At 43.4% G+C, this 22,592-nt stretch overlaps 1 protein-coding gene across 1 annotated transcript in view; it reads right to left on the minus strand.

Annotated features, from left to right (window-relative positions):
- SLC24A3 (solute carrier family 24 member 3) overlaps positions 1-22,592 on the minus strand; it is a 646,438-nt gene that overhangs the window by 218,609 nt on the left and 405,237 nt on the right. The window contains exons 4-5 of the mRNA XM_030194674.1: positions 19,856-19,930; positions 1,342-1,426 (exon numbers count right to left, since the gene is read on the minus strand). Of these exons, the coding sequence (XP_030050534.1) occupies positions 1,342-1,426; positions 19,856-19,930 (160 nt within the window). The remainder of the gene's footprint in view (positions 1-1,341; positions 1,427-19,855; positions 19,931-22,592) is intronic.

Genomic DNA, 22,592 nt, shown 5'->3' on the forward strand with positions numbered 1-22,592 from the left:
CTGCTGCCAGCTGAATATCGGGGGCAAGTGTATAATTTGGCACAGTGAATCTTGGTGAAAGTACAGCAAAGAGGGGGAACACCGATATCCCATGGGTAAACAACAGCAGAAAACGGAGGAGCGAAAAATAGACCATGCGATCCAGAGACAAATGAGGAGACTTCAGTCGATTTGGAACACTTTATAGGTGAAGACTCGACACTGTGCCGTGTTTCAGCTAGTAGCCTGCATCAGGAGTCTTTATATAAATAAAATATAACACCATCAAAAGGTCAGGGAGATATACGTGGGTACTTAATCAAACTAAACACTGCTTCAAAACAGAAAAAAGTTTGATTAAGTACCCACGTATAATTTACTCAAAGGTTTTTCTAAAGACCATATTGTTCCTCTTTTTTCAACCTACTGTCATTGCACAGTGAATTTTACCATATGTGCACGTTCAAGATTTTATGGCGGTCAGTGGTTTTTAAGCCACTTACAGCTGTGGGCTGAATTAATCCCAGATATTCAATGCTGGGTCATATCCGGCATCCTGCACTGAATATCCGGGTATGTGCTGTCCCCAGAAGTTAATCGGGCACAGGCTGATATTCAGACTGGTGCTTGGTTGTCTTAGTAGATAAAGTTAGGCTAGCCTTTTTGCTGTCCTAACTTTATCTGCTTAGACAGCAGACTGAATATTGCCACTACCCAGTTAAGTTCTGCCTCTTCCCCAGACCATCCCGGACAGTCACAAGCAATATTCAGCACCAATAACCAATGGTGTAGCTACATGGGGCCTGGGGGGGCCTGGGCCCCTGTAGATTGGGCCCTGGACCTCCCTGCCGACGACCTGATCGACCCCCCCCCCCTCCCGCCGCCAACCCGCCTACCTTTGCTGTCAGGGGACCCCAACCCCCCGCCAGCCAAGGTCCTCCTCGCAAAAGGCTTCTTAGTCCTTCTGTTTCTGATGTCCTGCACATTGTATGTGCAGGATGTCAGACTCACAGAACGAAGAGGGGTGTTGGGGTCCCCGCCAGCAAAGGTAGGCGGGTTGGCGGCAGGAGGGGGGGGGTCGAGTGGGTCATCGGCAGGGGGGGTCGACAATGGCTGGCTGGCGGTGTCGGAGGCAATGGGGAGGGGTGGCAATGGCGGGGGGCGGGGGGGCAGCGCCGCCGGGGGGGGGGGCTAAAATGTGCCCCCTCACCTCGGGCTCTGGACCCCCCTCCCGCCGAAGTCTGGCTACACCCCTTCCACTAACTACTTCAGTGCTGCAGAATGTTGCCAGATGGCCAGCTCAATGGGTTTAATAAGGCACGGCTCCAAGTCTTTTTTTTTTTTTGGATAAGGTATAGTTACCTATCACAGATGTAAACAGTTCTGGAGCAGAACTTCCAGCTGCCATGAAAGTTGCACCAGCCACATCTTCGCTGAGATGCAAGCGCTGCAAAGAAAAAGATGAGAAATGCATAACCCATTAATGCCCCAGGATGAACAATTCATGCAGACGTTAAAGCACACACACGGTGATTTAGATTCCTATGTCATATTTTATTTCAGGATTGAGAAAATAATCAAGTCCATATAATTATGGGGTCGATACTCAATGGGGTTTGAGCGAATCCCACTCCGTGGGTTGTCCTTAGGTACTCAGGTTGAGTAAGAAAACATTTAGGGCCCTGTTTACTAAGTGGCGCTATGGGCGCGTTAGCATTTTTAATGAACGTAAATGGCTTACACGTGTTAAACGCTAATGCGCCTATAGAAATGTATACTTATTACCACTAAAAGGGTTAAACATTCCTTGATTAGTCACATATATATCAACCTTCCATCTTATTTGACTAATAATAACTTCAATACATCTTTCATATCTATACATACAAAAATATCAACAATGTCCTTCGTTGTTGTATTTATTAAACATAAACTCTTCCCATTCCCATTCTGCACATTGTTATGGAATACACTTTGATTTCAGCATGGAAATCTCAGCAGAATATACAGAATCCCAGGGTATGTGCCTTTATGAAATAGACTTGAAATAGGCACCTATTTGCCTTCACATATAATTGACATATTATAAAATTATCCTCCCACTGTCCCACCTTCATGGCTACTCCTTCCACAGCTAATACACATCTAAATTGGGTGGAGTTCCTCATATTAATAGAATACATTTTAGCATTAAAGTCAATGCATCTTAATTTCTCCCTCACAAACAGCTAAACAGGGAAAGAGATGATAATTGTACAGGTCCGGGGGGGGGGGGGGGGGGGGGGGGGGGGGGGGGGAGGAAATCTCATCATAGTATAAAGACAAGAAACAAAATAAAAAATTAAAGATGACTGAGGAAAGAGATGAAACAGCATCAAAAAACTGGCAAACTAGAAAATTACTGCTGCTTTATTGTTATTCTGGGAACAGTTTTATTGCAAACAATAAAGCCTAGATTTTATATATGGCACCTGAAAAATCTGTGCGGCATAAATTTCCACCTGTGTGTTCTATAAGCTGGTGGTTCCTGAACCTGGTCCTGGAGGCTCCCCAGCTAGTCAGGTTTTCAGGACATCCACAATAAATATTCATGAGAGAGATTTGTATACGTTGGAGGCAGTGCATGCAGATATCTCTCATGAATATTCATTGTGGATATCCTGAAAACCTGACTGGCTGGGGTGCCTCCAGGACCAGGTTTGGGTACCACTGACCTAAGCATTATACTACAGGGTGCATGTAAGTGGCATAGCTCATAAATGCAATGTGTGTGTGTGTGTCTGGGGTGGGGATGGGGGGGACATTCACATGGGGGAAGTATGGGAAGGGAATGGGCAGGGCTGCCACATGAATAACTTACAGAATACAGTCCCCCCTGAAATTCAGCCAGTGTTTTTCCCTTAGACTTTTTTTTTTAATGGCCCCAAAAGATAGACGCACTGAACACAAAAATGTCTAGTAAATAGCCATTTTCAAAATAAATAGAATGCTTTTATGGTTTGAAAATGGCCATGTTCACTACTGGATTTTTCTATGTTTTTTACATATCAAAGTATGCCAAGTACTTCAAGAAGGTTTCTTTATCAGAAGGTCAATGACAACAGTCTTCCAGACCTCTGAAAGACACATGTAATCACCATGCTAAGTATTCTGTTGACCAAAACTATCTTACTGTATATCCCTGCATCAACACTGATAGACAGAGGTCAAATGCATTTCACCCGTTTCTTCAGTTAGGAGTAAAAATTCAACCAACAATATAGCTAATAGGCAAAACCAGGGAAACCATTTGAAAATCATGATCCAATAGCTTGCCCAAAATGTCTAACCATCGTACAAAAAGGTACGATGTTCCCATTCAATTTTTCCACAACCAAATCGATTCTATTAAGGTAATTTAATTTTTCTGGAACTATAACAACATAAGAACATAACATAGGCTTTGCTGAGTCAGATCAAAAGTCCATTAAGCCCAGCATCCTGTCTCTGACAGTGGTCACTTCAGATCACTAGCAAGCACCTGGAAGATCCCAGTTTCTTGCAGCTCTATGTTTCAGTTTATCACTATTCTGTACTGCAGGTGCTGGAACTACGTCTCTAATAGAAATGAATTAGGCCTTATTCTTTGGGGCTTCTTCTGTTCTGCTTGAAATGATTTAATCAGAACAGAACAACAACAACAACAACAACAACAACAAAAAGAACAGACATACTGGGTCAAACCAATGGTCCATCTAGCCCAGTATCCTGTTTCCAAACAGTGACCAATCCAGGTCTCAAGTACCTGGCAGAAACCCAGTTAGTAGCACCATTCCATGCTACTAATCCCAGGGCAAGCAGTGTCTTCCCCATGTCCATCTCAATAACAGACTATGGACTTTTCCTCCAGGAACTTGTCCAAAACCTTATTAAACCCACATATGCTAACCACTGTTATTATAGCCTCCAGCAATGAGTTCCAGAGCTTAATTATTCATTGAGTGAAAAAAAATATTTCTTCCTATTTGTTTTAAAAGTATTTCCATGTAACTTCATTGAGTGTCCCCTAGTCTGTGTACTTTTTGAAAGAGAAAAAAAATCAATTCATTTGAAAGATAGGAAACAGAGAGTATTTATTTATTTATTTTATTTATTTGCTGCATTTGTATCCCACATTTTCCCACCTCTTTGCAGGCTCAATATGGCTTACATTATGCCGAAATGGTGGTATCCATTTCCGGAGTGAGAAATACATATTATTATAATTAACAATAAATATAAAAAGTATGAAGTACATTAGAAGTAAATGGATATATAATACATTTCATGAATTTGAAATCAAGGGTAATGTATAGCGTTCAGTAAAGAAAAAGAAATTAAAGGACTAAAAGGTCAATATTCACAATGGAGAAGGGTAGTTAGCGGGGTCCCTCAGGGATCGGTGCTGGGACCTCTGCTTTTTAACATATTCATAAATGACCTAGAGATGGGGGTAACTAGTGAGGTAATCAAATTTGCCGATGACACAAAGTTATTCAAAGTAGTCAAATCGCGGGAAGACTGTGAAAAACTACAAGAGGACCTTACGAGACTGGGAGACTGGGCGTCTAAATGGCAGATGACATTTAATGTGAACAAGTGCAAAGTGATGCATGTGGGAAAGAGGAACCCAAACTATAACTACATCATGCAAGTTTCAGCGTACATGCAAGTATAAATGTACTCACTCTGCTGCTCCCCAGTATCTCTCCATACTCGTCCATCCCTACACCCCTTCCCGTGCACTCCGCTCCATGGATAAATCCTTCTTATCTGTTCCCTTCTCCACTACTGCCAACTCCAGACTTCGCGCCTTCTGTCTCACTGCACCCTACGCCTGGAATAAACTTCCTGAGCCCCTACGTCTTGCCCCATCCTTGGCCACCTTTAAATCTAGACTGAAAGCCCACCTCTTTAACATTGCTTTTGACTCGTAACCACTTGTAACCACTCGCCTCCACCTACCCTCCTCTCTTCCTTCCCGTTCACATTAATTGATTTGATTTGCTTACTTTATTTATTTTTTGTCTATTAGATTGTAAGCTCTTTGAGCAGGGACTGTCTTTCTTCTATGTTTGTGCAGCGCTGCGTATGCCTTGTAGCGCTATAGAAATGCTAAATAGTAGTAGTAGTAGTAGCGTTGTGAGTCACGGACCGAGGAAGGGATCTAGGTGTTGTCGTTGATGATACGTTGAAAACTTCTGCTCAATGAACTGCTGTGGCTAGGAAAGCAAATAGAATGTTGGGTATCATTAGGAAAGGGATGGACAACAAAAATAAGGATATTATTCTGCTGTTGTATTGCTCCATGGTGCGACCGCACCTCGAGTATTATGTTCAATTCTGGTCGCCGCACATCAAAAAAGACATAGTGGAATTGGAAAAGGTGCAGAGAAGGGGGACAAAGATGATACAGGAGATGGGATGGCTTCCCTATCAGGATAGGCTGAAGAGGCTGGGGCTCTTCAGCTTGGAGAAAAGGCGGCTGAGGGGAGATATGATAGAGGTTTATAAGATAATGAGTGGAATGGAACGGGTTGATGTGGAGCGTCTCTTTACGCTTTCCAAAAATACTAGGACAAGGGGGCATGCGATGAAGCTGCAGTATGGTTAATTTAAAACAAATCGGAGGAAATGTTTCTTCACTCAATGCGTAGTTAAACTCTGGAATTCGCTGCCAGAAAAGGTGGTTAAGGCGGTTAACTTAGCGGACTTCAGAAAAGGGTTGGATGGCTTCCTGGATGAAAAAGCCATAGAATGTTATTGAATGGACGAGAGAATACAGTATTTCTAGGATGGGTGGGACAAATTGCTTGTTCTTTTGGTCGCTGTCGGTGACAGGGTGCTGGGCTCGATGGACTCTTGGTCTGTCCCAGCATGGCAATGCTTATGTACTCGTTCTACACCACACAGGATGTTGTAGACCTCAATCAGATCTCCCCTCAGCCGTCTCTTTTCCAAGCTGAAGAGCTGTAACTTCTATACCCTTTCCTTATATGAGAGGATTTCTATCCCCTTTATTATTTTGGTTGCTCTTCTTTGAACCTTTTCTAATTCCACTATATCTTTTTTGAGATAAGGCGACCAGATTTGAACGCAATACTCAAGGTGAGTTCATACCATGGAGCAATACCAGGGCCGTGCTAACCTGGTAAGCGAGGTAAGCATGGCAGGGGGGCGCTTCCCTCTGGGGGGCGCCGCCGCACCATGCTCACCTCGCTCGCCCTCCCCCAACATCCCTTTTCTTTTTTTTTCTTTTTAAATTTACCTCCGTGGTGGCGGTTCCGGCAGCGCAGCGTCAGGGAAGGAGGCGGCGCTCCCGACGTCTCTAGCCTTCCCTTCGCTGTGTTCCGCCTTCTTCTGACGTCAAGGATGACGTCAGAAGAAGGCGGAACACAGCGAAGGGAAGGCTAGACGTCGGGAGCGCCGCCTCTTTCCCTGACGCTGCGCTGCCGGAACCGCCGCCACAGAGGTAAATTTAAAAAGAAAAAAAAAGAAAAGGGATGTTGTGGGGGGAGAGAAGAGGGTGGGCAGTTGAACAATGGGAGCGGGAGGGCAAGGGAGAAACGACAGCAAGGATGCGAAGGGGGGCATGGATGCGAAGGGGGGGGAGAAGAGGGCGGGCCAGGCTGGGACATGGGAGAGAGAGAAGCATAGATGTGAGGGGGGGTCATGGAAGGGAGAGAGGGGAATTGCTGGAAAAGGATGAATGGAGGGGGCAGGGGACAGAGGAGCATGGATGGGCATGGATTGGGAGGGCAGGGCTCAGGGAGAGAGGGGAATTGCTTGAAAGGGATGAATGGAGGGGGCAGGGGACAGAGGAGCATGGATGGGCATGGATTGGGAGGGCAGGGCTCAGATTGCAGGGCAGGGCTCAGGGAGAGAGGGGAATTGCTGGATAGGGATGAATGGAGGGGGCAGGTGACAGAGGAGCATGGATGGGCATGGATTGGGAGGGCAGGGCTCAGGGAGAGAGGGGAATTGCTGGAAAGGGATGAATGGAGGGGGCAGGGGACAGAGGAGCATGGATGGGCATGGATTGGGAGGGCAGGGCTCAGGGAGAGAGGGGAATTGCTGGAAAAGGATGAATGGAGGGGGCAGGGGACAGAGGAGCATGGATGGGCATGGATTGGGAGGGCAGGGCTCAGGGAGAGAGGAGAAATTGCTGGACATAGAGGGGAGGGAAGAGAGATAAAGGAGATGAAATGAGGGAAAAGAAGAGAGGAGAAAAACTGCACATGGATGAAGAAAATAGGCAGAAGCTGAGGACCAGAAATGAAGAAGAAAGGAGGAAAGGAAAGAAATAAATGGAAAGGAAGCCCTGGAAACAGAGTTAAGAGGACAGATAGCAGCAGAATCAGATACTGGGCCAGCATGATCAGAAAAAGAAAGTCACCAGACAACAAAGGTAGAAAAAAAAATCATTTTATTTTCATTTTAGCGTTTGGAATATGTCCACTTTGAGAATTTACATCTGCTATCTTATTTTGCAATGTATAGCAATTTGTTTCTAAGAATATTGCTGACAGTGTGGCAAGTGGTGAGCGATCATTTTCACGGGGGGGGGGGGGGGGCACGCCGCCGCCAACTGATAGTCTGAAGGGGGGGCGCCAACTGATAGGCTGCAGGGGGGCGCCAGAGACCCTAGGCACGGCCCTGAGCAATACAGAGACATTATAGTATTCTCAGTCTTAGTTACCATCCCTTTCCTAATAATTCCTAGCTTTCTGTTTGCTTTTTTGGCTGCCGCCACACACTGAGCAGAAGATTTCAGCGTATTGTCTACCATGACACCTAGATCTTTTTCTTGAGTGCTGACCCCCAAGGTGGACCCTAACATCAGGTAACTATGATTTGGATTATTCTTCCCAATGTGCATTACTTTGCATTTGTCCACATTAAATTTCATCAGCCATTTGGATGTCCAATCTTCCAATTTCCTAAGGTCTTCCTGCAATTTTTCACAGTCCACATGTGTTTTAACAACCTTGAAAAGTTTTGTGACATCTGCAAATTTAATCACCTCACTTGTCATTCCAATTTCCAGATCATTTATCAATATGTTAAATAGCACTAGTCCCAGTACTGATCCCTGTGGCATTCCACTATTCACCCTCCTCCACTGAGAGAAATGGTCATTTAACCCTACCCTCAGTTTTTAGAAAAAAATCCTGTTGTTCATCTTGGACCAGGAGAAGGTACCTCTGATGGACCTGCAACCTCTAAATGAGAGAGCAACTGTTCTAACTTCTACATCACCTCAGCTACTAGGATGGTGTATGCAGGCGATGTCTACTTAAATCGTTCTTTGTAGTCTATTCACAGATATTCAGCAGAAATGAATGGGGCCATGCCACTGAATCTTCCCAGAAACAGCAGATGTGCAGCATCCAGGGCAGAGTTTGGGAGGAGCTTGAGTTATGTCAGTGCCGGTGCCTGCATAGCTAACTGGACATGTAGGGCCACCTAACTAGCAGACCTAAATTTGACTGGTTAGCTATGCAAATATTGGCACTGAATAACAACCGGAACCTGCATAACTACCAGGTACAGGCCCAAAGCTGCCTGTGCTCTCCCCTCCCTCCCTCCCTCCCTCTACCAAGAACAAGCCCCCTTCTTCCCTTACTTTCCCCCTTGAAGAGCAACGCCCCTTTCTTCCTTTCCTCCCCACAAATGAACACCCCCCCTCTTCTTCTTACCCTAGAGGTTGCAGAAACCATGTTAACAATGAAGCCGGCCTATGCAACAGTGAGTGGGCATCGCTCTTGCCCTAAAGACAACTTCACCACCAATGACTTGAACAATAGGCCTTGTTCTTTAGGGGGAGGGTGGGAAGAATAGGGAGGCTTAGTTGTTGAGGGGGGGGGGTGACTGTGAGGAAACAATATAGGGGCCCTTTTACAGAGTGGCAGTAAGTCCAACATAGGCTTACCGCTCACTCTTTTGGGACTGCTGCTGGACCAACGAGGCCGCCGGTGGTAGTCCTGCCCCGAGTGCGCACCATTTCCGGGAGGGAAAAAGAAAAACCCCAGAAATGGCTTACGCGGCAGTAACCTGGCAGTAATCGGGCAGCTAACCGCCAGGTTAGCGCAGGAGCCCCTATCGTTACCTCAGTGGGTGGCGGTAAGGACTACTTGTCGCATGGACACGCAGTAAGAGTTCTCTTCCCGCATGGCCATGTGTGCTGGGGGCTTTTTTTTACCTGCTGCTGCACATGGGAAAAATGGCCCCTGCCACAAGCACAGGGACCTTTTTCTTCCAGTTTGGTAAAAGGGCCCCATAGTGGGTCCTGGATGATATCAGGAGTATTTCATTTTCTTTATTGTATGCTAATATGCTTATTTATGGCACCTAGATAGTCTTTATTGGGTGTGATATCAAATACTAAATAAAATTTGCAAAGTTGAAACTTGGAAATGTTTTATGTGGGTCCCAACTGAACATTGGATGGGACCCACAAATCTCAGCATCAAGATGCAGGTCAATCAGCCTTAAATATTCGACGCCAGTGGCTGAACATGGTGCAGCACTGAATATCAGGGCCTAATTTTGCCTGAAGCATTCAGCATTTAAAAAATGTTCACTGCCGCTGGCTGAATATTGACCAGTTTATTTCTGTGGAACACCCCAGCCCAGTCTGGTCCATTTTCAATAATGCAAGAAAATCACAATCGCATAGAAAATAAACAGAGGAAATGTACAACAGATAATAACAAAAATTGAATTAAGTATTGTTTCAAATTATTTCAGAATGCACAAAAAGAAGGATCTCTGTCATCAACCTGCAGACCTCAGCAAAACCCTCTGCAAGACCAAACTAAACATGCTAGATGTATTTATGTTATCACAATCAGTATAATGCTTCTTCAAAAGATACAGCGTTTAAAGGGCATTTCGACATTGCATCTGAGATGTTTCACAAAAGGATGTGCAGAGGACTGCATTGTAGCCTTACAGAAGTCTACAACTTATCCTTTTCTATTTTCTATTTTATTTGTTTTTCTCAGATCATGACATGAGTAGGAGACTTGAAGATTGAACTCTCACTAATTCAGAAGTTTCTTTCTATACTTTCTATACCTTCTGTAAAAGCAAGGTTTTATCCATCTAGTAATAAATCTTTTTGACAGTGGAAGCCCTTTGTGATTGAAACCTTATAACAAAACCCTAATTTCCAAAAATTCTTGGCTCTGTAGAAATAGCTTTAGGCTTCTCTCCTGACCTCCACAGTCTGTAGCTTTCTTTTGTTGAGTCTTTAGGATTAGAGTAAAAAGAAGTTACGACATGCTCTTCAATGAACGGGAGACCACACTGAACTATGAATTAAAGGACACGCAGGAATCATAACCACTTTTTCTTTTATCAAACACTCTTTATGAAAAGTGTGAAGTTCACTAACTTTTTGATGAACTTGTAGTTATCAAGAAAATAGTTTTGACTGAAAGAAAACTCAAGTACTCAATTCAAGATTCCTGAAAGTAAGAAAGCCTGTGGAAGGGTAATTTTATAACAGGGTGTTGTGGGTAGACACAATTTTAGAAAGACAAATAGGCACCTACTTGTCTTTATCAAATCAAACAGATAAATGGCAAGTGACTGACTCACCTGCAAATGCGCAGTAGAGACTTCCCTCTCTGTCCCGCCCTCGCGTCAAGACGTGATGACGTCAGAGGGGGGAACAGAGAGGGAAACGGAGTCGGACTTTCGGACGCTGCCTCTGGAGCCTCGAAACGAACATCGCGCGCACCAACCTCCACTCTCCCCCCATCCCTGCCGCCGCTCCCGCCCCCCTCCGTATCGGGCCCCCTGCACTGACCTGATAGCGCCTCTCACCTCCATGTGGAAGTGCTGCAGGCAGGAGCAGAGCGATCTGCTGCTGCCTGCAGCGCTTTCACACGGAGGTGAGAGGCGCTGTCAGGTCAGTGCAGGGAGCCTGGCACGGAGGGGGGAGGAAGCGGCGGCGAGGAGGGTAGCTGGAAATCTCGCCTGTTTTATCGGGCTTAACGGCTAGTATTAGCGAATTTGACAGAGAACATGGCTTGAACATAGGGGCAATTATTAACACCTGCTCAAGGCACTTACTTTATACATGTACACACATAGATGAAGGTATTTCATACTTCATGTGCGTATGTGTGAACTCTGCCCGTTCTCCATTCAAACTCTGCCCCTGTGCATGCACATCAGCAAAGTATGTGTCATGATATCATAGTAGGTACCTTTACATCAGTCAGCATCATATACGAAGAAGTCACTTTAGTGTGAATATGTTCACCTACGCATGGGAATGACTTTATAAAGTTACCTCCTTAACATCTGATGAGAGATCTTGTCTCCTTTCAGAAATCTTGCAACACCAGAATGAAAACCGAATGATTAATAAATTACTTCTGATCATTTAGATGTAGAAATGGGCCTCGTTGATGAGATCTAGATGATGTGGCAATCATACATATTCAGTACAGGTTTCACCTGTACACTGGCATGATGCAAACTGACACTACCTTGAAGTTGATTTTTGAGTTTTCATTCTAAATTCTATCAACACTTTGACCACTATAGTCAGTCTAGGATTTGTATTATTTAAAAATGTCACTTTTTTCTTTCGCTTTTCTCAGAGATCTTGGAATGAGTGGTTCACAGGGGATCTTTGAAAATGAAAAACAGTAATGCATTTGTGGTAAATCTTGATTTGAAATGACGCTATGCTGAAGGGGACTGGACCCAAAGCAGTTGGAATCCCAACTTTTTTTGCCCATGGTTAAGTTTTTGGTTCTGTGGGGTACAGGAGAGACATAGGATTGAAGGACTGTTTGCTATAGACTTTGGGATCTTCAGATAAGTACTTTTTCTTCTTATTTTCTTTTTGAGCATGCTTGTTTCTTTGACTATATTTATTTCGAACTACTTGAATTAAAAAAATTTTCAGGGCACAGCCACTGTGGACTTTTCTTGGGTTTTAAACAGGGTTTTTTTTTAATCAGTTATTTTTCTCCATAATAGGCGCTTTTTTTTTACACCAATTCTTTTTTCTCCCTTTAGTATTTAGAAACTGATGATAGGACAGGCACTCTTTCTCATGTAGTGGCTTGACAATTCTGTAAGTACCCTACTGGGAGTTTTTGAGGTTTCACTTTTTAAATATTGGTTATCCTGTAAGCCCTCACAGGACTTGCATCCTGTAATTAAACAAATTACTTTAATAGTTTTGGTAGTAACATTAATGAATAGCCATTAATAGAAAAAATGGAAAAATCAGTCATTTTACTATTGCAGTATATATGGCCTTTGTGCATGGGAATAACCCTTATGTGGCAACATTAAAGAGTTAGGGCCCAATGTCCAAGGGAAAAACACACAAAAACAAGCCATTGGGACATATTGGGGGGGGGGGGGGGCAGTATTCTTAGTAGACTGGCCACATAAACATCCCAGCACAGCAGTGGGCCACTCTAGGGGGCGTTGCAGTGCACTTCACATAAAAGGTTTCAAGTACACATCTCACTGTTACTTCCTTATATGGTATGGTGAGCCCTCCAATACCCATCAAAAACCTACTGTACCTAACTGTACACCTCAAGAAGAGCAGGTGTCACCTATATGTGGGTACAGCAGGTTTTTGGTGAGTTTTGGAGGGCTCACAATATGTACCACAAGTATACCAGTTACAGTGAGATATGGGCCTGGGTCCCCTTTTCTACAGTGCACTGCACTAACCACTAGGCTACTCCAGGGACCTGCCTGCTGCTCTAATAGGACTGACCATAACATCTGTGCCGCTTTTCAGACATTTTCCTGTTTCGAAAATGAGCCACTAAACATGACATGTACATGCTTAAATTATAATATTCAGTAAACTAAGCATAAGTACATAAGTAGTGCCATACTGGGAAAGACCAAAGGTCCATCTAGCCCAGCATCCTGTCACCGACAGTGGCCAATCCAGGTCAAGGGCACCTGGCACGCTCCCCAAACGTAAAAACATTCCAGACAAGTTATACCTAAAAATGCGGAATTTTTCCAAGTCCATTTAATAGCGGTCTATGGACTTGTCCTTTAGGAATCTATCTAACCCCTTTTTAAACTCCGTCAAGCTAACCGCCCGTACCACGTTCTCCGGCAACGAATTCCAGAGTCTAATTACACGTTGGGTGAAGAAAAATTTTCTCCGATTCGTTTTAAATTACCACACTGTAGCTTCAACTCATGCCCTCTAGTCCTAGTATTTTTGGATAGCGTGAACAGTCGCTTCACATCCACCCGATCCATTCCACTCATTATTTTATACACTTCTATCATATCTCCCCTCAGCCGTCTCTTCTCCAAGCTGAAAAGCCCTAGCCTTCTCAGCCTCTCTTCGTAGGAAAGTCGTCCCATCCCCACTATCATTTTCGTCGCCCTTCGCTGTACCTTTCCAATTCTACTATATCTTTTTTGAGATACGGAGACCAGTACTGAACACAATACTCCAGGTGCGGTCGCACCATGGAGCGATACAACGGCATTATAACATCCGCACACCTGGATTCCATACCCTTCCTAATAACACCCAACATTCTATTCGCTTTCCTAGCCGCAGCAGCACACTGAGCAGAAGGTTTCAGCGTATCATCGACGACGACACCCAGATCCCTTTCTTGATCCGTAACTCCTAACGCGGAACCTTGCAAGACGTAGCTATAATTCGGGTTCCTCTTACCCACATGCATCACTTTGCACTTGTCAACATTGAACTTCATCTGCCACTTGCACGCCCATTCTCCCAGTCTCGCAAGGTCCTCCTGTAATCGTTCACATTCCTCCTGCGACTTGACGACCCTGAATAATTTTGTGTCATCGGCGAATTTAATTACCTCACTAGTTATTCCCATCTCTAGGTCATTTATAAATACATTAAAAGCAACGGACCCAGCACAGACCCCTGCGGGACCCCACTAACTACCCTCCTCCACTGAGAATACTGGCCACGCAATCCTACTCTCTGCTTCCTATCTTTCAACCAGTTCTTAATCCATAATAATACCCTACCTCCGATTCCATGACTCTGCAATTTCTTCAGGAGTCTTTCGTGCGGCACTTTGTCAAACGCCTTCTGAAAATCCAGATATACAATATCAACCGGCTCCCCATTGTCCACATGTTTGCTTACCCCCTCAAAAAAAATGCATTAGATTGGTGAGGCAAGACTTCCCTTCACTAAATCCGTGCTGACTTTGTCTCATCAGTCCATGTTTTTGTATATGCTCTGCAATTTTATTCTTAATAATAGCCTCCACCATCTTGCCCGGCACCGACGTCAGACTCACCGGTCTATAATTTCCCGGATCTCCTCTGGAACCCTTCTTAAAATCGGAGTAATATTGGCTACCCTCCAGTCTTCCAGTACTACACTCGATTTTAGGGACAGATTGCATATTTCTAACAGTAGCTCCGCAAGTTCATTTTTTAGTTCTATTAATACTCTGGGATGAATACCATCAGGTCCCGGTGATTTACTACTCTTCAGCTTGCTGAACTGACCCATTACATCCTCCAAGGTTACAGAGAATTTGTTTAGTTTCTCTGACTCCCCCGCTTCAAATATTCTTTCCGGCACCGGTGTCCCCCCCCAAATCCTCCTCGGTGAAGACCGAAGCAAAGAATTCATTTAATTTCTCCGCTACGGCTTTGTCCTCCTTGATCGCCCCTTTAACACCATTTTCGTCCAGCGGCCCAACCGACTCTTTGGCCGGTTTCCTGCTTTTAATGTATCTAAAAAAATTTTTACTATGTATTTTTGCTTCCAACGCTAATTTCTTCTCAAAGTCCTTTTTTGCCCTCCTTATCTCCGCTTTGCATTTGGCTTGGCATTCCTTATGATCTATCCTGTTACTTTCAGTTGGTTCTCTTCTCCACTTTCTGAAGGATTGTTTTTTGGCTCTAATGATTTTCTTTATCTTACTGTTTAGCCACGCCGGCTGACGTTTAGTCTTTTTTCCCTTTTTTCTAATACGTGGAATATATTTGTCCTGAACCTCCAGGATGGTGTTTTTAAACAGCATCCATGCCTGATGCAAGTTTTTTACTCTGCGAGCTGCTCCTTTCAGTCTTTTTTTCACCATTTTTCTCATTTTGTCGTAATCACCTTTTCTATAGTTAAACGCTAGCGTACTTGATTTCCTAGTTTCACTTCCTTCAATGCCAATATCAAAAGCGATCATATTATGATCACTGTTATCAAGCGGCCCTCGTATCGTTACCCCCTGCACTAGATCATGAGCACCACTAAGGACTAAGTCTAGTATTTTTCCTTCTCTTGTCGGCTCCTGAACTAGCTGTTCCATGAAGCTGTCCTTGATTTCATCAAGAAATCTTATGTCCCTTGCGTGTACAGATGTTACATTAACCCAGTCTATATGCGGGTAATTGAAATCCCCCATTATTATTGTGTTGCCCAGTTTGTTTGCGTCCCTGATTTCCTTTAACATTTCCGCATCCGTCTGTTCGTCCTGGCCAGGCGGACGGTAGTACACTCCTATCACTATCCTTTTCCCCTTTGCACATGGAATTTCAATCCACAGTGATTCCAAGGAGTGTTTTGTTTCCTGCAGAATTTTCAATCTATTTGATTCAAGGCTCTCGTTAATATACAATGCTACCCCTCCACCAATCCGATTCACCCTATCACTACGATATAATTTGTACCCCGGTATGACAGTGTCCCACTGGTTATCCTCCTTCCACCAGGTCTCAGAGATGCCTATTATATCTAATTTTTCATTTAGTGCAATATATTCCAACTCCCCCATCTTATTTCTTAGGCTCCTGGCATTCGCATATAGACATTTCAAACTATGTTTGTTGTTCCTAAGTACATCATGCTTAGTACTTGACAGTATTAATTGGCAATCTTTTGTCTGATTTTTATTGTTATTTAAAGATACCCGATCTACTACAATCTCTTTTGCAACCTCACTATCAGGATACTCTATCTTCCCTGTTATGGTGATATCTTTGAAAGATACCTTATCCCGAACCATGCTCTTTTGAGCGACTGTCGGCCTTCCCCCCATTTCTAGTTTAAAAGCTGCTCTATCTCCTTCTTAAACGCCGATGCCAGCAGCCTGGTCCCACTCTGGTTAAGATGGAGCCCATCCTTTCGGAATAGGCTCCCCCTTCCCCAGAATGTTGCCCAGTTCCTAACAAATCTAAAGCCCTCCTCCCTGCACCATCGTCTCATCCACGCATTGAGACTCTGGAGCTCTGCCTGTCTCTTGGGCCCTGTGCGTGGCACAGGTAGCATTTCAGAAAATGCTACCCTGGAGGATCTGGATTTCAGCTTTCTACCTAAGAGCCTAAATTTTGCTTCCAGAACCTCTCTCCCACATTTTCCTATGTCATTAGTACCCACATGTACCAAGACAGCCGTCTCCTCCCCAGCACTATATAAAATCCTATCTAGGTGACGCGTGAGGTCCGCCACCTTCGCACCAGGCAGGCAAGTCACCAGGCGATCCTCACGTCCACCAGCCACCCAGCTATCTATATGCCTAATGATCGAATCACCAAGTACAACAGCTGTCCTAACCTTTCCCTCCCGGGCAAATATAGGTCCTGCCTATGTCCCACTAAAGCCCCTACTCTGTGAACTCCCTCTTACTAAGGGGTCCTTTTGCAAAGCTGCAGTAGATAGTAGCCTCAGCATGCCCTTACGTGGGTCTTTTCATCACACCTTCCACAGAAACTTAGGGAAATGGAACAGTGAAGATTCCACCTACTTAGGTGTCCTTTTACCAAGCCGCGCTCCAGGGCCCTTTTTACAGCAGTGGGTAAAAAGACCCCAGGCACACATGGTCATGAGGTAAGAGAATTCTTACAGTGTGACCATGTGACAGAAAGCCCTTAACACCACCCACTCAGGTGGTGATAAGGGCTCCCACGCTAACCTGGCGGTAACTGGGCAGCACATGGCGATGCCCGAATACCTCCAGGTTACCGCTGCCAAGCCATTTCTGGGGGTTTTCTTTTTCCCCCAGAAATGGGACACGCTCGGAATGGGACTACTGTGGGCAGCCGCATAGGGCTGGTGGTAGTCCCGGAAGATTGATCTGTAAACACACATTGGGCTTACCACCACTCTGGAAAAGGGCCCCTTAGTTTAAAATATACTCTACATGCAGAAGGCAAGCAGCTCCCCAATAGAACGGCAAGGTTTATGATTTTCAGGCCAGCTAAAGTAGTCAGGACGTTCCTTAGGACAGAAATATCTCTCTCCCCACACGATTCACAATATCTGCCTCAAAATGGGCAATTTGACCTTTCCACTGGCAGAGATTTCCCCATCTTATACAATAAGAGCCTGGAGGCTTTGGGGTAAACACAATAGGAAAATGTCTGGTAAATAATTTAGAGAGGTCCATATTTTTGACTACTGTAGGAATAAATTAGAATTAGGGAGGTGTGTGGTGAGATCCAAGATGGCTGCTGTGCGTTAAGAGGCAACAGCACATCCTTCTTTCTTGGTTTTGATTTACTGGTATAGAGAAGTGAAAAGGTGGACAGAAGCACAGGTTTTCCCATTACCGTCCCTGGACTGATTGATACATACCAGAGTCGTGAAGACTCTGGGAATGGTCTGCTGCAATGGCCACTGGAGATTACACTTGTGGAAGGAGGGCAGGAGTGCTCCCTGGGCTTTGAGGCAATGCTGAGCCCTGACAATTGGACCCCACTTCCGCAACCCAGAGTAGCGAGCTCTCCTGCCTTATCTGTGCAGCACTCATTGGAAGAAACATGAGAGGCTGCTGGGCAGGAACAGAGTCAAACTTGGGCTGGAGAGCTTGATGAACTTGTCATGGGACAGCTTCTCAGGGCAGTGGGTAAGGAACAAGTCCAGTATGGGGGAAATCTGTGTCAAACACTGACTGGAGCTAAATAATTCTCTGAGGTGGGAGCTATTAAACTGGATACTCTTGCTCGAGAGCTACCTGTTTTACTTTTGGATAAACCAGCTGAAACGTCTGTTGTAGAATCCATTTGGCAATCTATTTTGGATTTAGCAAAAACACTTCTTAAATAATTTGTCACCTCAAATTACTGAAGTGGAAAGTAAAGTAAAACAATTGGAAACTGAGATATCTAGTATAAACACTTCTGTGAGTCAAGAACAGACTACTCGGCAGATGCAAACAATACAAGCTACATGTGTTTCAGATTTATCTTCTATACGTTTTAAATTGGATAATGTTGAAAATGCTATTAGGATTGCAAATTTGGGAGTATTAAACTTTCCCTTTCTTTCGAATATCTCTGTAAAAGATTTATTTAGGAAATCTCTCCAGGAAGTTTTACATCTGTCTTTGGAATTAATATCATTTGATACTGCAGGCATATTATTTACCCACCCAGATGTGTGATGAGCAACTTTATGGCAGAGATATTACATTAGACTCTTTGAAACATAAAGGAGTAGAAGAACCACTGGGGAGTACTAATGGGAGCCCTCAAGCAATGCTAGTTGTGACATTGTCTATAAGCTTTGATAGAGATTATTTCAGGTCTAAAAAAAAAGACATTTATGAGTGCTAGAATTTAACTTTTTCCAGATGTATCACGAGAGACTAAAAAAAGATGTAAACAATTTTGTTACTCCAAACTGGTGTTTTTCAATTGGGAGCTTCTTTTACCTGACATTTCCCTGTAAATATATTGTACACTATCCTCCTAATTCCAGAAAGCTGCACCCACATTTCTGACTAGCATGCAATTTGCACGAGCAACTTATAGAACAAGGTCAATTGTGTTTGTAAGTTGCTAGATTAATTAGATGCTAATCGGCATAAACAACCAATTATTGGCATTAATTGACAATGCTAATTGGCACTAATTGACAGTTACATGTGTAATTGCCCATAATTGCTATTCTATAAGTTGCTCGCTCAAATTCCAGCATATGCAATTCCAAGGAGGGCCATGGGTGGATCAAGGGCATATCAGGCAGTTAGGCGTATGGGTTACAGAATACTAATATTTATGTGACTAACTGTTTACAGTTAGGTGTCAGCATTTTTGGCTGGCATAACTTCTCATGCTTAAAGTTAGGCACATAAATGTGGACTTATGGTATCATTTTATAACGACAGTTATGCACACAGCTGCTGTTCTAGAATCTGTGCTAAGCACACATTTTATCCAAGTGCCTAACTTTAGAGAATTACCTCAAGGGGTCATTTCAAGACCTACATTTAGGCACCGAAGTTTGGGAACTAACCCCTGGATTCTATATAGTGTGACGTAAGTTGCACATGCAAATGGGCATCTCTAACGTTTAGTGTGAGCTTATTTTTAGTACACGCTAAAAATGCTAGTGTGCAACTTAATAAGCTAACAAGCCAATCAGCGCTGACAACTGCTAATTAACAAGAAATTATTGACACTAACTGGCATTAATTAGAATTTATTAGAATTTATGCGCATAACTGTCTAAGCGTATTCTGTAAAGTAATGCTTGTAAATTCTAAGGTGCATAGTTGAAAAAGGGGTGTGGCAATGGGCAGGTCATGGGCATTTCTAAAAACTATGGGCATTTCTAAAAACTATGCACATTGTTATAGAATACACCTGGTCCATGCCTAATTCAGGCGTAGGCATTTACACCACGTTTTACTTGGCGCAAATGCCCGCATCTAAATTTAGTCGCACAGACAGGCGCTAGGTGTATTCTATAAACCGCACTATACTTGATAGAATACGGCTAAGCATATTTTTTTCAGCACAGGTCAAATTTATTCATTGGTTATAAGATCACATCACTGCTGAACTGGTACTTTAAGGACTGTTAACATAATGGCCTGCTAACCTTATAAAGCCAGATACTTACTTCACAGATCTTTTCCAAAGATGGGACAAAGAAGTCATCACAGACGATCGCCAGAGCATAAAACATATACATAGCCTGGAAGAGAAAACATATTCATAGTTGAGAGGTGCTGAGAAAGCCAAGAGGTATAACAGAACTGGAACAGAATTTTGATTCGTGCAGTTATAATGTTGAAGTGAAGCTTTATGAAGGTGGTTTAAGAAGGTTTACAGGTAAGAAAAGAGTTATATTTACATGTGTAAATCATCACATATGTACAAATAGTGATTTTCAAAGAGGTGTTACTTATATATATGCATAACCCCAGTATACACAGATTTCAAAGGGATGTAATCTGAGCATGGCTAGACAGACCTAAAAAGTATGTATTTATTTATTTCTTCTTACAGTATATCCCACAATTATCCAAAAACAAGTTTCGGTTCAATGTGGCTTACATTTTCCATTTAGCAGATGTTACATTCTTTTGTAATTAGCATTACATTACAATCATTGTGTTTTCTACTTTATATTGCATTCAGTGTCAGACAGAGTGTGTTATGTGTGATATGTTGTTAGCCATAGTATTTCTTGAAGGGGTAGATTTTTAGATCTTTTCTGAATTGGAGGTACTCGGTGATGCTTTTTATCATCTTGAGTATCAAGTTCCACCATTTGGAACCCAGATAACTGCATGGTGGCAATTCGATAAATGGGCGTACCTTTTAGGCACTGTGCTGTTTTGCAGTGAGAACCTATTCTGGAATGTTATCCGAGTGTCCAGATTCTGTTATAGAACACTAGAGTAACCCAGTGTGGGTTCACCTTAGGTTTACACTCTGCAGTTACACCAACCACAGACTTGGTGTAACTGAAAGGCGCCAAAATGCAGCAACGGAGCATGTAACATATAAACATATAGAACTCTGTAAGTTACATGCATAACTGGGAGCCCTGCCCATGTCTCATTCATAATGTCAGGAAGTATTTTTTCACCAAGAGGATGGAAGGTACCTGGAATGCCCTACCGCAGAAGTGGTGGAAATTCAAATGGAAATGGAATTCAGAAATGGATTAATCTGAGCATTCAATCTTTTAGGGGATTGAGCCTTGAAACAGCCGTGGACAAAATATGAATTCATGCTGGCATATTGAGCATAAATATGAAGGTTGCTGTTTATAAAAAGCATTATGGGCTATTTTCAAGATTTTAAAGTTAATCCTAGAGGGGCTAGGAAGGCATGGTATTACTTATACAGTGGTGTAATATGGTCATATTTACGAACATTGCCTAACAGCCTTGATTCCGGCATAACTCATATTTCCATAATCTAACTTCCTTCTCATGGTTCCCCACGCTGGACAGAGGTTATGTCAGACACCCATGCCAGAATCAGCTTTGGGACTCCCCCTCAGCACTCAGGGTCTCAGCAGGGGTTGGGCAACCAAAGACTCATATCCACTAAACACAGTTCTGTTTATTTATCATCTTGCCCTGCCTCCTGAGGCTTGGCTCCCCCCTTGTCCACCCAACTGGCCAGCTTTTCCAAGTTCCATCTCCACAATGACACCCAGGAGATCTCCCTCATTCTGTTTAGCAGCAGAGGCATTCTCCTGGGGGGAGGCACATATAAATTATCACGTAACTGAGCCAAATATCACCAGAATAAAAGTAATTATATAAACAACAAATCCTTGTTTACAAGAATGTAGGGTGAAGGGGAGAAGAGAACAGATGAACTATATAGATTTTATTTTTTGGGTGGGGGAATTATCAATGTGGACTGCTGTTAAGATGGGTTATTTTACCACTAGCTGGCTATTTTAGCACAGGGTCTCACTGCAAACAATGGGACCCTTTGTTAAAATAGCACAACTTGTGGTAAAATAACCCATTTTAATGGCAGCCCACATTGATAACTTCCCCTCTTTGTGTGGTGGCTGTAATCTACTCCCATCTCTGTTTACTAGATGCCAAAAATTTCAAGGTATACCTGACCTGAACACTGGTTGGGAACTACTACTAAAAAACATCTCTAAAATACATAAAATAGATAAGACTTCCCTTACACAGCATAGTTTCTTCTAAACTTAATTACTAATGGTGTTAGTATTGACTCCGAAATATATTCACAACAACATTAAATGTCAGCTTGGTAATTACCCTTAATATACCACAGTATAATTATTTCCCATACTCGTAGACCTGTTGTACAGTAACACTACAGTCACTGCCACTTCCACTTTCAGGTTGCCAGGTGTTTACCATGCCCGGATGGCATGATTATGCACACCTCCCTTCGATCTAGAAGCCATTATCAATTACTTATCGAAAATGTCATAGCAATTACTAAGGAAACAAAGGGACAACATAAACCGTGTTTTATAAATGTCCTAGAATACTGTTGACACTAGATACCTAAAAACAGCCAAGATATAACAGTGGGTAAGGGGGTCTCTTCTTCTTCAACCTCTAAGGAAACTCAAAAACAGAGTCAACCTCTACAGCTCCAAAGCACAAGTCTTTTTAAAGTTCAGGGCAATCTATATCTGTCTGCCACATGTCACTGTCCTCAATAGATATATTTTACTGCAAGCTGTCTGGGAGAACAGAAGAGTGGTTTGATCTTTAAAAATGTTCTTGCTACAGCAGCATGCTGTGTTGCCAGGCAGATAAAAATCTAGCCAGGCCTAAATTCAAAGCTCTCCTACCCCTAGTTGAGAAAGGCAGGGCTGAGCATATTGGGCAGGAGGATAT

Source organism: Microcaecilia unicolor, chromosome 3 (genome assembly GCF_901765095.1).
Source record: "Microcaecilia unicolor chromosome 3, aMicUni1.1, whole genome shotgun sequence".
NCBI lineage: Eukaryota > Metazoa > Chordata > Amphibia > Gymnophiona > Siphonopidae > Microcaecilia > Microcaecilia unicolor.